This window comes from Podarcis filfolensis (genome assembly GCF_964270895.1).
Source record: "Podarcis filfolensis genome assembly, chromosome: 15".
Classification (NCBI taxonomy): Eukaryota; Metazoa; Chordata; class Lepidosauria; order Squamata; family Lacertidae; genus Podarcis; species Podarcis filfolensis.
Genome location: NC_139618.1, coordinates 13,066,921 through 13,082,451, shown reverse-complemented (window position 1 = coordinate 13,082,451; position 15,531 = coordinate 13,066,921). Strand labels below are relative to the sequence as shown.

Below are 15,531 nucleotides of genomic sequence, written 5' to 3'. Positions count from 1 at the left end.
CGGTGTCATTTTCCTGAGAGGCAGGGCTACGCAGGTTTCTGAACTGAAGTTTCACTATCCGATGGTATTTGCTCTATCCATTCCTTAGCATTGAACACACTACCAGGCTTTTTGCAGATAGGAAGTTTTGCATTGCATCCTTCCGTCAAAACTTCCCAAGGTTTCTTTCACCTAATAAAAAGACGGTGCATTTCATTTGGCTGGGGAGGTGTGCTGTGTGTGTGTGTGTGTGTGTGTGTGTAAGAGCTGCAAGCACAATGGAGGAATGTTGGGTTATCATTCATATCCCTGCTGTGACTTCCTGTCATGTGACACTTGGCAAAAACCTCACCTGTTTTGTTGCTCTGTAGAAAGTGACCTTTAAGGCTGGCCCTCGGCTGCAGTTTCTCTTTCACTCCGACAGCAGTAATAACGAGTGGGGCTACAAATTCTCCGTCACTGCATATGGCTTGCCAGATGTGGAAGTTTCGTGGGGCCTGGACCTGCACCTTCTCGTGGCCAGGCTCATGGGGCGCCTGGCTTCTCAGAGCATGGTGCTGAAATCCCAACGAGGTGCGTTGAGTTCAAGCATTACTTGAAATGTGTTCAGGGTGTGGAGCTGTGGCGAGGATCCTTTATGAGTTGTAAGGAAGGGGACGGTGGGGTTTGCTTTGCTATAAACTGAGGCAACGTAGTTGTCTTCAGTTTCCAATGCTTTCCTGGTGATTTATTTGTTCATTAGGTTTGTGTACGTACCATTCTTAACTTCAAAAAGCTCAGAGCAATTCACAGTTTTTCTTCCTCTAGCCACCGCACTGAGTAGCATGTGAAACTTTGATATTGGAACCCCAGGTTTAGATGACTTTTGACTGAATCCCTTTAGCCAATTTTACTTTCCTTCGTCTGGCTACCTACACAGTAAAATAAATTAAGTGTGTACCCTGTTTTTCCCCTTCCCCCAATAGTTGAAGGTGACTTTTAAAAACATGTGCTCTAAAACAACCAAAAGCAAGAACGTTATATGCATATTTTGAGCCCTAGAAAGAGTGCCTACATCCAAGGTGCCTACATCATATTGTAAAATCCACAAGGCTGGCTTCTGTATTTTATTTCCTTTTCACTTTCCATTGATTTAAAGGTTACGGGGCTAGAAATTTAAGATGCATAATATAACACATATATAGCCTTTACTTTTCTAATATCACTGCCTCTTTTTTCCCCCTTCCCCAGAGGCAGGAAATGAAATAGAATTGTCTCCTGCAAAAGTGGTGTCCGTTCTTAACTCTCCTCTGTGGAAGCCGGTCTTCAGGCATCAGATGCGTTCTGAGCAAAAGCTGGGAGCTAGAGAGCGTAGCCAAACGCCGCAGGAAGATAAAGAGGTATTTCAGCCAACTTCCTAAATCTAGTCGCACTAATGCATGGAGCACTTCAGCCCTTCTGCTTCTCTTCAATGCTTCCTCAGCTGATATTGTACAGTAGTCAGATGACCACCTCCAGGTGCTACCCCAACACAGGTAGCTATGACCAGAGATCACAGTGGAAGAGTGACTAGGGCTAAGGATGGGATGGGGCAGAAACATGATGAGGATATATTTCATTTGATCTCCAAGCAGGTTTATTGCTGGCACAAGGGTTGTTGGGCTGCTGTGTGGTAACTGCAGGAGATTTTAGTGGAGCTGTAGAGGAGGGCATCCTGAGTAGCCTGCCCCTTTTTTATCTTATTCTATTTATTTAACAATTTATTTCCCGTTTGCTTATAATAAAACCTCTAAGTGGTATGCACCAAATAATAATATTAACATTAACAGTAAAGACAAATCAAACATACTGAAATAATTATAATTAACAGGGTTGGTGTTTTTTTTTAAAAAAAGATTAAAACATATCAACAATCTACATGTCTGGGTACGCTTGCCTAAACTAAAATGTTCTCAGCAGGTACCAAAAAGAGTACAGTGAAGGCACCTGCCTGATGTCCATAGGCAGAGAGTTCCGAAATGTGGGTGTTGCCACAATAAAAGATCGATTTCTCACCACTGTGAAATGAGTTTTGGCACCTTTAACAGTGCCACTTCCACAGATCAAAGTGATTGGTTAAGCATACATGGTGTGAGTAAAGTGGTCCCAAGCCGTTAAGGGCTTTATATACCAATAGTAACACCTCGAACGCGGCCCAATAAGAAATCAGGAACCAATACAGACCTCTGAGCTGAGGAGTTGCATGCTGACAGGGTCTTGCTCCTATAAACAACTCTGCTGCAGCATTCTACATCAACTGCAGTTTCCAGGTCATACAAGGGAAGCTGCACAACAGAGTACTTTGCAGGAATCCAGTCTTGAAGCTACCAGTGCCTGAACTGCCATGGTCAAGCCCTCCTGGCGCAGGAATGGTAAAAGCTGTTGTACCGAGTACAGCTAGTAAAAGGTGCTTCAAGCCACTGAGACTCCCTGGGTCTCCAGTGACAAAGCTGGATCCAGAAGCACCTGATTGCACACCTGCTCCTTTAGGGATCTGTTTCTTTCGATTAAAGCGTAAAGCTAAATCATAGTTTGGCATTACTGAGAGCAGCCCTAGCTTTTCTCCAGGCTCACATCTTATCTTGCTTCTCCTCTAGTCCAACTGTGACAACTTTAGTGTGGGGGAAGTCAGGAGATTCCCTTACTGTGGGTCAATAATAAAAAGATGAAGAATTCAATAACGTTTATTGATTGCACGTGCAAGGTAGAACCCCCTATGTGGAAGTCTCTACCAAGGAATTAAACGCAGTGTACACATAGGTATAGAAGTGTAAAACAATCAAACCCTTCCCTTCATTACGTTAGTTTATTTGGTCCTAAAGCATCATTAAAGCAACACTATTTGACATGTGCAGTTAGACCCCTTTGTTGTCGCCTTATTTCACACCATCAGCTTTGCTGCACAACTGCTTAATCTTCATTTCTCTTTGAAGCTTCTACAGCATGATTTGTTGCATTTTCCAAGTTTCTCGATGTCTCCAAATGTTTTCTTACCTGTAACATAGCTTGCTTACTCCCTTCCAGTCACATCAAATATCGCCTTCCTTTCTTTCCACTTAGCAGTTTCTCTTCAATACAACTTAACTGAACGATTTAACTACACCTGGAAGCTTCTGATTAACCATGACTTGTTTTGTTGTCAGTCCCAGACAAAATGTGGTTAATCTTAACTATGGTTAGTGGAAGCAAAGCCACCTTCAAACAATTTAATCGAAGCTGGCTTGTTCTCACTAATCACAGTTTAGGGTTCAGATGACACACTAAACTACGGTTAATATAAAATGGAAGTGGAAGATTCTTGTCTCTTTGTGACTATGCCAGAGGGGGAAGGGAGAGCGTATGAGCCCAGATACAGGGCAGACAAAGCTCATTCTTGTAACACTAAACCACAGTGTACTGTTACCAGCTAAATCTCTTCTAATCTTCTTTTCAGGCCACAAACTCTCATGCCAACAACTGTCATAATTTTCTCCTTGACTTCGCAAAGTCAGACTCTGCCCAGGAGTTCTGTGGGCCAAATTCTGAGCTTTTCAAAGGACTCGTACAGGCATGTAAAAAACAGGCCCCAAAGACTGATATAGTTGCTGGTTCCACTATTGATCAAGCTGTCCAGTCTACATTTGCTGCTCTGGTCTATCTCTCTCCAGATTTGTATGGGAAGCTTCAGAAATATGGTAACTCCTACCTTAGTGAACATACATTCACAGTGAAGATGACTGCTCATATTTACATGATTCAGTTGTAAAAGTGTGGCTTGTCCATTCTTTCTAAATAATATTTACAACTTTGCTTGCATCAATTTTATGTACATCTGAAAAACCTACAGCCCCTTAGTTTGAATAACACACGTGGAAAAACTCAGGGCGAGTTGAGTTTCCCTTTGTGTGTTCCAGAGGCCTGACTGACCTCCGCTGAAAGTTGGGCATTTAGTGTCACTGGCCCCGTGATGTGGAGCAGAGGTGGGGCAGGCACCCTTGCTTTTGACTTTCAGGCATCTCTCAGAGACCTCTTTATGCTGCCATGCCTTTGCAGCTGTTTAAATTGATTAGCCAGTCAATTGAATAATCATTTGTATTGCCCTAAATGGTGTTTTAGTTGTACACCACCCTGATATTTTATGACATTGTCTCTACGGAAGTATTTTTATACAAAAGTGAGCCTAGGGTGCCATTTTATACAAGCAGCAGAAACAAGTGGCAAACCACTCCATGCTGTATGGTAGGTGGGGACCAATGTCCCCTGTGTATAGAAAAATGTTTCAGAGAGCTATTCTCTTTGTCAAAGTTTCTGTGAGCTGGGCAGATTGTTTCCCACTCCACCCTTACCCTCTGCAGCTATGCAGTCATCAAACATTTGATCTTCCACCTGCAGGCTGAAGTTGATCCAGTCCAGGGAGATTTTTGGCCCTCAGTTCCATTGTTCGTATAAACTGGCCCTAAGACAACCACGTTTCTTTTATTGATTTGAGGTGGTGGCAGAGGTCCACTGTGGCCTCCGCAGTTCTTTCGTTACACCTCCAAGTTGGCTTAGAAGTCTCTTCTTTTCTTCCTTTCCCCACAGTCAACAGTGGAGGCAAAACGCCTTTGGGCGAAGAGTTTGCACAAGTATATTCCCTGGCTGACGGGATCAGAATATGGATGGTAAGATTTCCTCTCTTTACCCTGGGGCCCAGAAAATGGCTGCTATACAATTCCCCCCATTTGTTCCTCATTTCCTGAGTTGGTCTCAGCATTGCTGGGCAAAGAAATCCCTCTAAAAGATTATTTTAAGCATCTGAGTTCATTTAAGTAGCATCAAATGTGCTGTCCCCCTACCCCCTCCATCCACCAGGGACACCTTGGCAAATTTTGAAAGTACTTTAAACTCTTTTAAAAATATGTGTATTTCTACAGCTAGAAATGAAACAGAAGTTCCTCGTGAACCAGGGAAATGATGGGGAGGAGAAGCAGACTGCTGAGGTGAGCGAGGTGAACCCGGAGACCCTTGGTAAGTGTCATTGTGCTTCTGCCTCTCTTTGCTCCTCTTGCTTTTCCCATGGGTGGCAGACAGCCACATCGATCAGTATCACCCCCTGGCATCCGAGGCAGGAAGTGCTCACACTACATTGGTTCCCAGTACGTTTCCGAGCACAATTCAAAGTGTTGGTGCTGACCTTTAAAGCCCTAAACTGCCTCGGCCCAGTATACCTGAAGGAGCGTCTCCACCCCCATCGTTCTGCCCGGATGCTGAGGTCCAGTGCCGAGAGCCTTCTGGCGGTTCCCTCATTGCGAGAAGGAAAGCTACAGGGAACCAGGCAGAGGGCCTTCTCGGTAGTGGCGCCTGCCCTGTGGAACGCCCTCCCATGAGATGTCAAAGAGATAAACAACTACCTGACATTCAGAAGACATCTTAAGGGAAGTTTTTAATGTGTGATATCTTAGTGTATTTTTGGTCTTTGTGGAAGCTCCCCAGAGTGGCTGGGGAAACCCAGCCAGATGGGCGGGGTACAAATAATAAATTATTATTATTATTATTATTATTATTACAGCGAGAGCTGTAAGGTAGGCCATGCATTTATGAAATACTTAACATTTCATCTGTTGATACGAGATGCACAGAGCAGGAGGAGCCCAGTTGCGCCGCTCTCATGATGCGCTTGTTGCCTTTCTATTGCAGCGCAACAGTGCATCCAGAAAAGTCAACTCTTGCTCAGTTTTCTGCCTGCACGGACCAAGGCAGAAGGCCATGACACGGATCACGCAGAGGACTTTGGGCGATGCCACAGAGACCGACGTCGGAGGACGAGCTCTGTCGTTGAAGCGGATTTCCAAGCGTCAGATTCTTCCCCCATCTCTGGAGTGACTGGTTTTGTTTTCCCGGAGGCAGGTCAGGCCACAGCCTCCAGCTCAAAGAGGAAGCAGGTGCCAGACTCGCCGCAGACAGAAGTGTCTCCTGCGTCCCAAAGCAAATCCCTTGACAGTAACTTGTCGGAGCAAGAAGATGCCTTGTCCCCTCCCTCCACTCCCACTCGGAAGCCTCCATTCAGCCGCGGGAGGCTCCGACTCCTCTCCTTCCGCTCCATGGAGGAGTCCAAGCCTGTGCCCAGCATTAAGGAGAAATACCCCATCCTGAAACACACCTTGGACTTCATTAAGGACCAATCTCTTTCTCATGAAAGGTGAGCCAGATCCAATTTTGTGCCGGTAAGAAAAACCGGACATCTCATTAAATAGAGGCTCCAGAAAAACCTCAAGGGGCGTTTGAGATTTGCTTGTTCGGCTCCTTCCTCTTGGCTTGTGGTGCTAATTGCTGAACAATAGGATACAGTGAGAGCATAAGAAGAGCCCTGCTAGATCAGTCCAGTGGCCAATCTAGTTGAGCATCCTGTTCTCACAGTGGCCAGTCAGATACGAGGAACCGCAGTATGGCACAAGGTGTGTTTTGCCTCAGAATATGTACTCAACAGTGAATGTTTTGTGAGAAGTATTTGTTTTTGGTTCTAACACATTACATAAACTGCCTAGGGGTTACGTATATTAAACAGTACTTAAAAGTATAGAAATGTATTCTTGAGTTAAGAATTCCATCCCGGTGGGCGAGTGTACGTGACAGCGTTTCTTGCTTTTGTGTATATATCAGGAAACCCTGTTATACGATGATATACAATATCTTTATTGTCATTGTCCCATGCAGAACAATGAAATTGAAAAACTACATAAAACTACTACAAAACTACATAAAGCTACTACAAAACTACATAAAACATTCAAAAACTCCTAAAAACTCTGAAACCCCATTTTAAAATACACTATACTATAGAGACCCCTTATGCTGCGTTTAGAACCAGATTTGCATTTGCGTAGAAACTGTTTCTCAGGCGGCTAGTCCTGGCCTTTATACCTTCTTCCAGAAGGCAGAAGCTGAAAGAGATCATTTGTTATAACAAACCATAAAGCCATGTAGCGTGTTGTCATCGTGTTGCTGCCACATTTTGTCCTGCTCGATAAATACCCACCACTTGCCACTTTGCCAGGCTTCTTGACATCACCAGTTCTCTGTTGACGGAGAAGCTCATTGGTGTGGGTTAATGCACCGTCCCCTTGTGCCAATGCAGGAAAAGGTTTAATAGGAAAGTGTGTGTGTGTTTCTCCTAGTGTTCTGAAAGTCCTTGCTTTGAGGAAAGCTCAAGCCAAAAGCATCTTGGAAGTGCTGAAGATGATCCTCCAGTGCCTAGAATCCCTCAGCCAGCCTCACTGCTTCACCCCACCTTGCATCATCTTCCTGCTGGAACTCCTGGCTTGCCAAAAAGACTTCACAAAGTAAGACATGTGGGAAGCTGCACTTCAGGCATAGGCAGTTGTTCGTTTTTAGCTCAGGTTAGCAGAGAGTGAAATGCGTCCAACCATTGGTCTATCATTCTTAGTATGGCCTACACCTTTGATGGGGGTACCCGAGGCCAGCATATTTAATAAAAAATATTTTTTAATACGGTTAACCTGTCATACACTTAGCACTGTCATATTTTAATGGATGATCTTGGGAGTAGCTCAAGTTATGTATTCCCCCACCCACATTCAATCCTTCGTTTTGGTTCTTCTCATTGCCCCTCTGCTCTGGTGTCAGTGCAATGGTAGATTGAAGTAGCTATGGTTGTTGGGGCATATTACACAATGGCAGGCTTATAAAATGCAATTCAGCAGCCTATATATCTTCTTTTCCAGCTATTTTGCACACTTGGAAGGCTGTGGGGCTGAGCTGCACCGGGAAATACGGGAATCTTACTACCAGCTTCTTCTCTTTTTGGTCAACGCTCTGAAAGGATTTAACGACCTCGATGAGAAGTATGGACCTCTTTCTTTCTTTCTTTCTTTCTTTCTTTCTTTCTTTCTTTCTTTCTCTTAAAGCATACAAGATCCTTTATTTTTTTTTGTAAGACTCCTTTACTCCAACCACCATGATAATTGTCCCTGGTGTTGTGTGAAGAGTACATCCTATTGTCCCATAACTTACTATCAATCAATTTTATTGCATCACTCTGAGTATCATTTATTACTTATTAAGGTATTTATATCCTGCCTTTCTCCCAAGTTGGGACTCAGGGCAGCTCAAAGCCGTTAAAAACTTTATAAAACAAAAAGTTACAAAAGCAAACTAATAAAACACATTTAAAACCAGCAATTTAAATGCAGTTTGCCCTGACAGCAGCCCAGTGGTCAGTCTTCGTCTGCACCTTAGTATTCAAAGGCCTGTCTGAAGAGGAAGGTCTTGCTTAGCCTGCTGGCAGAAGGATAACAAGGGGAAGGAGGAGTCAGTCTGATCTCTCTTGGGAAGGAATTCCGCAGTAGGGGAGCAGCCACAGAAAAGGCTCTGTATTATGAACAAGGGAGAAAAATCAGGTTGTTTCCAATGTTGCTTCCCTCCACACTATGTGCAAATTCCATCATGTTGTCTCCTTTGGTCATAGCCCCCTTTACCCCCCAAATGAAATTAAGGCTGTTTGTCCCTTCTCCTTCGCTTTTGCCACCTGCAACCTTGCAGCTCCTCTGTGTTTTAATTGCGCTGCCCTGGTTTGTCTTCCCTGTTCGTTTAGATCGTTGCTCCCTGCCTTGTCCTGCGTGCAGACGTCTCTCCTTCACCTCTTGGACATGGGTTGGGAGCCAAGTGACCTTTCCTTCTTTGTTGATATACAGCTGCCACACCTCCTTATCAACATGTCACGAGAGAACATAAGTACACATGACAGCATAGTTTGGTAAGTTGGGACAAGTACCTGGGTTTGTTTTGCTTTGACACTCCTATCGGTGCTGCAACAAAATGACTAGCACATTTGCAAAGCTAAGCAGGGTCTGGTATGGTTTCAAATTGGATGGGGGACCGCCTGTTGAGAGTCCTGCGATGCAGGGGGTTGGACTACGTCGCCCTTGGGATCCCTTCCAACTCTGATTCTTTGAAAGCCTGTGAAATAATTTTGGCTGGGAAGTCGCTTGTGCATTTGTAGGAATTGCCCAGAACTGCCTCGAGGGGATCTTGGCTGAAAGGTGGGATAGAAATCTGACGAGTGAATAAATAATACAAAATAAAGATATTTCCCAAAGCAGTTACTGTTTCTTACAAGAGCTGGCTTTCTCTAAAAAAATACAGTTGCCTTGTTTTTCTTTTTTCCCTAAGTGGGGGAGCCTAGTGTTTGAAGTGTTTTGAGACTGAGATGTTTGTTGTTTGGATTAATATATCAACTGCCTGCATTGCAGGATTCCACATTTGTTCCTATGTCTCGTAGGGGTTGTGAGTTTCTGGTAGGGCTAGGCATTTGAGTAGCCCACTTTTTAAAACTCCGTTTATTAATGGCATTTGTATGCTGTTCCAGTACAGCATAAAGTTCTCTTTGTGGTTTAACAGGAAATAATTCTAAACTCATTGGAAATGCAAATTAGGTCATAAAACCATGAAATCAAAACCTGCATCCTTGCTCCTCCAAAGTTAGAACACAGATTTAAAAACATAGAAGGTCATACAGCACCAGCTATTTAAAAGACCTGGGTATTGCTGGAAATATCACAAAGCTGGCATTGGGCAAACCTCCCTGGGGAGGCTGTTCCATAACTATGGTGCTAGCACCGAAAAACCCCCCTTACTGGCCTCAGATAATTCAGTGGGGGACACTTAGAGCAGGGACTCCAAGGAGATTATTTGGAAGAAGACCAAATTATTTTTAAAGCATTAATTTTAATAGGCAACCTAAAGAGGGTTAAATTGATAGGTTTAGTGCTTGTGCTAATTATGAAAACAAACGGGAGTACAGCAAGTTTTTCTGTGCCACCCATTAACAAATGTGCTCATGTGAAAGTGTGAAAAATAGTTGACTTGAGTTTTAAAAATAGAACATAGAGATAAAACCTTGAATAGCAAAACAACAACAGAAAACAGTTTTTAAAAATGCTGGAACTTGGGGAAATGAAAAGGTCTTCCCTTGGTGCTGAAAGGTTGACAGCAGAGCACTAAGTAAGCCTGTCTGGTGAGGGCACCCCACAAACCAGGGCATTAAAGGACTCCCTCAGTGGTGCGGTGTTCTCAGGGCCCTTCCATTCTCCCTAAGTTGCAGGATCTTGTCCCTGACCACGCATTGACCTATGCTTGTTGCGTTCCTGAGATGGAGACCCTCAAAAGAGCAGCGGGACTGTAGAAGAGATATCCCTGCCCCACCCCCTCCAAGCTTCCAGGCTTGCTACTTTCTCCAGATTGAAGGGGCAGGGGCAATCCTGTGCATTAATGAAATTAATTTGCATAATTGTGGTTGACTCACTGAACAATTCTTCTCTTCGGCTCTTAATCTGGAACACCAGGGTCAGGCTGCAGTTAAGATATTGGAAGCATATTAACCTGAGGCTTCTTTTTACTTGAATCAAATGGCTTTTAATCCATTAAACATGTCAGCCCCTCTTCCCCCATTGTTTTGGTCCTGCCGTTCTAAGTAGAAAGCATTTAATTTTGTGCCTTTGTTCCTAGCCAGTGGAGCGAGGAAGAGGAACTCGCAGACTACAAGCAGAACTCCGAGTGGATGGACGAGTGTCAAGAAGGAGTCTTTGAAAGCTGGTGCGACAAGATAAGCCAGGCTGATCCAGAGAAGCAGAGGAAGGTCAGTAGAATGAAAACTTTTGGTCTGGGTTTGGTGGAAGGGCTCAAGAGGTAGAGCAGGTGGAGGCAGAGCCGGTGGAGTGGGCAGGCATGGATGGGCATATTGTAGCCGGCAGGGGTTGGGGCGGCACGTACGAGAGGCCCAAGGACCCTACTCCGAGAACTGGAGATGACATTGTGGGATGGGGTAAAGGGAGGATGTATCCTGAACACAAGAAGGCAGATGGCTGACATTGGCTTTGAAAGATGCTCCTTCAAACCTGCTGAGCTATGAAGTCCACCCTGTGGCTCTGGGAGCGTGCAGTCTTTCCCCCCCACCATTTGGGATTCGGAAGGCATTTTTATGTTCCATTTTCCTACTACTGTACTTTTTAGCTAGCTGTCAATTTTTGATTTGCCTTCTATTTTATCTATGCATTTAAATATTTATAAGATGCCTTTTGGGGTCAAATCCACCCAAGCCAGCAAATTAAAAACAACCATATAAGAACAACATTAGTATATTATCATGATTGTGAATGGAGCAGGAACCAGCAAGCCACTCCAGTATCCTTGCCAAAAAAACTCCATGGACAAAGAGTGCCTGCCGTGCTCTGGTCCATGGGGTCACGAAGAGTCGGACACGACTAAACGACAACAATCATTGTGAAACTTTCAAAATGGGGGCAGGGTCGGGAGGAGAATACCAGAAATGCATTAAAATATGTGATTCAGCTGGTTTAAAACCCTTTCACAGAGCTACTTTAATGAACCAGCAGCATGACTAAAAAAACACATTTTAGTCATTGGTTGAAAACACTGATAGGCGGATGGAGTTGGGAACTCAGAATGTGCCTGCTAGGTACTTCTAAGTTCCAAAATATTGCTCACTCAAAGGATAGCTTTGAATCTGGGGGTGCGGGGAGTGTGTAACCAGCTTTGTTTGTACCTGGAAGAGTTGTATATGCTCATGATACTACTTCAAAATATTACTGTAGGCTGCACCTGAATTGGCTCTTAGAAGCAGAAGCCTCCTTGGGGTTGAAACCAAGTTCTCTCTTGGCATTAATTGAGAGCGCTGTTTGTGCAGAGAGAGAGAGCAAAACTCTGAGAAGCAATTCTGCACCCATCTGCTTTCTTTCCAAAGCCCTCCAGGCTTTGCAAAACTCATGTTCTTCCCACCTGATGTTTCCCTGTGATGGGCTTTCTTCCCAGTTCCTGTTCCATTATCTAGAGCAGGCATGTCCAACTCCCAGGAGACAGCGATCTACTCCCACTATAAAATAACTGGCAGTGATCTACTCATTGGATTTTTGGGGAGGAAGACCCAAAGGTTGTTGCGTTTCTTTGGGCAAGGAAGACCCAAAGCTTTTTTAGCTTTTTTTGGGGGGGGGGAACGATCAACCAAGGGCGCCCCGCGATCGAGCTGTCGGAAATGCCTGATCTAGAGGCATTGTAGCTTGCATGGAATTAATTTTCTTGTATATTCTGATGTGGACTGACCTGATGCTGCACCTCCTGAAGTTAATTGTGGCTTGGAACACAATTATCTCTCGGATTTTGCACTTCTCTGGATTTTGCAGTACTGTTCAAAGCTCAAAGACGAAGCAAAATGTTCATTAAAAATATGCATTTAAGAATAACTCTACAATTCAGTGGTTTCTATCAGAAATATATTGATCTGCCCATGCTACAGATGATGGCAGAGCCAAGATGGTGGCATTTTATTGTTTAAAGTTTTCTGCAAAGCAAGCCCATGAAAAGCATTTCCATGTCTCGTTCCAGATGCACATGTTCATTGCCCGCTACTGTGACCTGTTACACGTGGACATATCCTGTGACGGGTGCGATGAGATCGCTCCTTGGCATCGTTACCGCTGCTTGCAGTGCAACGACATGGATCTTTGCAAAACGTGCTTTTTGGGTAAGCTGGTTAGCCAGAAATGGCATCGTTTCTTCTTCAAAGGGGGGTGCTCAGTTTTCTGTAGTTTAACATCTTTCTTTTCCTTTTTTTTTTTTAAAAGTAGACATCCAAGGAGATCCTTTTGCATTAACTTAAAAAAGAAAAAATGGCACCAGTTTTCTGAATTTTGAAACAGGCAATATTGTCCACACAAGAAAAAGGAGGAGTAGGGTGTAAAACATGGAAATACTATAATTTGCAGGTAGTGGTATGTATGTGTATAGATGGACTGATGTTATGTGGATTCCCAGCACATTCATCAACTACTTCTGGTCCATTTTCCCAGCAGAGAAGAGGGACTTCAAGTTATCTACTCACTTCCTTTCCCTTCACTCTCTCTTCTTTCTATTTCTGGGGGCAAGAATGGGGAACCTGCAGCCCTCTAGCTATTCTCTAAACTCCCAACTCGCATCAACCCAAGCTTATTTGTGTTTTTGGGCAGTGATAAAGAAGCTGTGGCCCTCCAGATGTCGTTGGACTACAACTTCCCTCATCCCTGACCCTTGGCCATACAGGCTGGGGCTGATGGGAGCTGCATTCTAGCGATATCTGGAGGGCCACCAGCTCCCCATTTCTCTGCTCCAAGGGGACCCGGAAGTGTCAAAGACAGGCTTTGAACTGGAGCCTTGGCCTCTTCAGGTGATAAGTCATGATACTTAAATGGAACCTCCATGGCCCAAAGCAGTAAACTTCAGAATACCAGATGCAGTGGAGAAGAAGTGCTGCTTTTTCGTCTCACACAAGTTTCCTGGAGACGCCCAACAGGCTGCCGATGGAACCTAAATGTGTCTTTGGTCACATCCAGCAGGGCATTTTCCATGCAAGCAAAACATCTCGTTTTTTTGCCATTCAAAAGTCCTACCAGCAACGACTTTGAACCTTCTGGCTCTTGGCCCATGCAAAGACACTGAGTGTGCACCCCAAAGCGTTATTTTTAAGCCTGTTTAAGAAAGAGAAATCAGAATATATCAGCCTTTGCCAACCTGGTGCCCTCCGGATGTTTACCAGTACAGTGTACGCCCCTCTGTGCTGGCTGAGGCTGATGGGAGCTGTAGTCCAGAACATCTGGAAGGTACTAGGCAGCAGTGGCTGAGGAAACGGCTTTATTCAACAGTTCTGCTGCAAGAGTGGTGTAGAGATTGAACAAACAATGGCTGCTTTGAACACCCATTGCTGTCCCTTTGCATCCCATGTAGGCGGAGTGAGACCCGAAGGCCACGAGGCGAACCATGACATGGTCAACATGGAATATGCCTGCGACCACTGCCAGGGCATTATTGTTGGGCAGCGCATGAACTGCAACGTGTGCGAAGATTTTGACCTTTGCTTTGGGTGTTACTCCGCCAAGAAGTACTCTGAGAGGTACTGTGCCTTCACAACCTTCTGAATCTTAACGGGATCACGCTTGGGAATTGGGCACCCCTACTTTGGGATTTTAAAACCACAGAGCCTAGGACTTGCCGATCAGAAGGTCGGTGGTTCGAATCCCCGCAATGGGGTGAGCTGCTGTTGCTCGGTCCCTGCTCCTGCCAACCTAGCAGTTTGAAAGCACGTCAAAGTGCAAGTAGATAAATAGGTACCACTCCGGCGGGAAGCGTTTCCGTGCACTGCTCTGGTTCGCCAGAAGCGGCTTAGTCATGTTGGCCACATGACCCGGAAGCTGTACGCTGGCTCCCTTGGCCAGTAAAGCGAGATGAGCGCCACAGCCCCAGAGTCGGCCTAATGGTCAGGGGTCCCTTTACCTTTACTTTTTGGCATTATCAGGTGGAGGGGTGGGGGCAAATTGTGGCTAATCCACAGGTGCAATTTGCTCAGCGCTTCTCCCAGTCTAGCTTGAGTCAGGGGTGGGGAGCCCACACGCTTGCCGGATGTACCTGGTTTCTTTTATGAACACCCCGCCCCTGAACCTACTAATCTGACACATTAGGAATAGGGTACCTCTACATCCTTGCCCTGTGAATTTGTTTCCAGTGCCAGGAACTGTGCAGAGCCCATATGGATGGAGCAGTACTTTTGAGGGGGTTGGGAGCATACGAGGATTGTATGTTGTAAACATTTTCAGAAAATAAGCAAGAAAGAAGATGACAGTCCAGGTTGCAGAGACTTGTATTGTGTGCATGCGCCCCACAGAGCACAACCCCGCTTTGCGCCTAGAGGGAGTCACATGCATCCTGTTGACATTTTACTAGTAGCAGTGCCAGCCATCCATCGTAATGAGAAGTTCTACTTTTCTTCCCTCCTCGCCTCCATTTTAGCCACCTGCCCACCCACAGCGTCACAGCGCACCCGATGATGACCATCCGGATCAGTGACCGCCATCGGCTCATCCAGCCTTACCTTCACAACTACTCTTGGCTGCTGTTCTCTGCTCTGGCTCTCTACAGCGCCGACTTGTCGAGCGGCAAGCAAGGGGATGGCGAGGAGGCGCTTGACCCCCAGGTCGTCGCCCACGCCAGGGCCCTGCAGCAGCAGTGCATCCAGCTGATTGGGGACTGCTTGATGAAAGTGCAGCATGGGAAAGGTGAAGGACATGGGGATGGCTGCTCAGACCCAGGGCAGAACATCGGTGGGAATGGGAGACGACACATCGCTTATCCCAGGCATAGATTCTGCCCCCGCGCTAAGGCCTGTTGCTTTGATATAAAGCTGTAAGGTAGGAGCGGGGAGCCATTGGCCCTCTGGTTGTTACTGGACTACAACTCCCCTCATCCGTGGCCACTGTTCATGCCTGCTGAGGCTGATGGGAAGTGTAGTTCAGCAGCGTATGGAGGACTAGGGGATCCCTGCACCCTGCCATAAGGTCTGCATCTGAATTCCGTTTCAGGATGGAGATTGCAGAGGTTAACATTTTGCATCGGTGGGATGCTTTATCGTAGGAGTGTTGGTTTTTTGCCGGTGTATGTGTTTTTTGATTAAAATATTGTCAGTCACTTTGAGTTGCCATAGAAAAAAAGTGGCTAAGAAATTTAAATAATAAAGGA

At 45.3% G+C, this 15,531-nt stretch overlaps 1 protein-coding gene across 2 annotated transcripts in view; it reads left to right on the top strand.

Annotated features, from left to right (window-relative positions):
- Positions 1-15,531, top strand: part of ZZEF1 (zinc finger ZZ-type and EF-hand domain containing 1) — a 73,182-nt gene that overhangs the window by 31,140 nt on the left and 26,511 nt on the right. For both annotated transcript variants that reach the window (XM_083587333.1, XM_083587334.1), the window contains exons 24-36: positions 351-552; positions 1,210-1,358; positions 3,431-3,671; positions 4,558-4,637; positions 4,890-4,983; positions 5,653-6,154; positions 7,131-7,295; positions 7,698-7,817; positions 8,567-8,728; positions 10,480-10,609; positions 12,373-12,511; positions 13,747-13,912; positions 14,806-15,071. In XM_083587333.1, the coding sequence (XP_083443459.1) occupies positions 351-552; positions 1,210-1,358; positions 3,431-3,671; positions 4,558-4,637; positions 4,890-4,983; positions 5,653-6,154; positions 7,131-7,295; positions 7,698-7,817; positions 8,567-8,728; positions 10,480-10,609; positions 12,373-12,511; positions 13,747-13,912; positions 14,806-15,071 (2,416 nt within the window). The remainder of the gene's footprint in view (positions 1-350; positions 553-1,209; positions 1,359-3,430; positions 3,672-4,557; positions 4,638-4,889; positions 4,984-5,652; positions 6,155-7,130; positions 7,296-7,697; positions 7,818-8,566; positions 8,729-10,479; positions 10,610-12,372; positions 12,512-13,746; positions 13,913-14,805; positions 15,072-15,531) is intronic.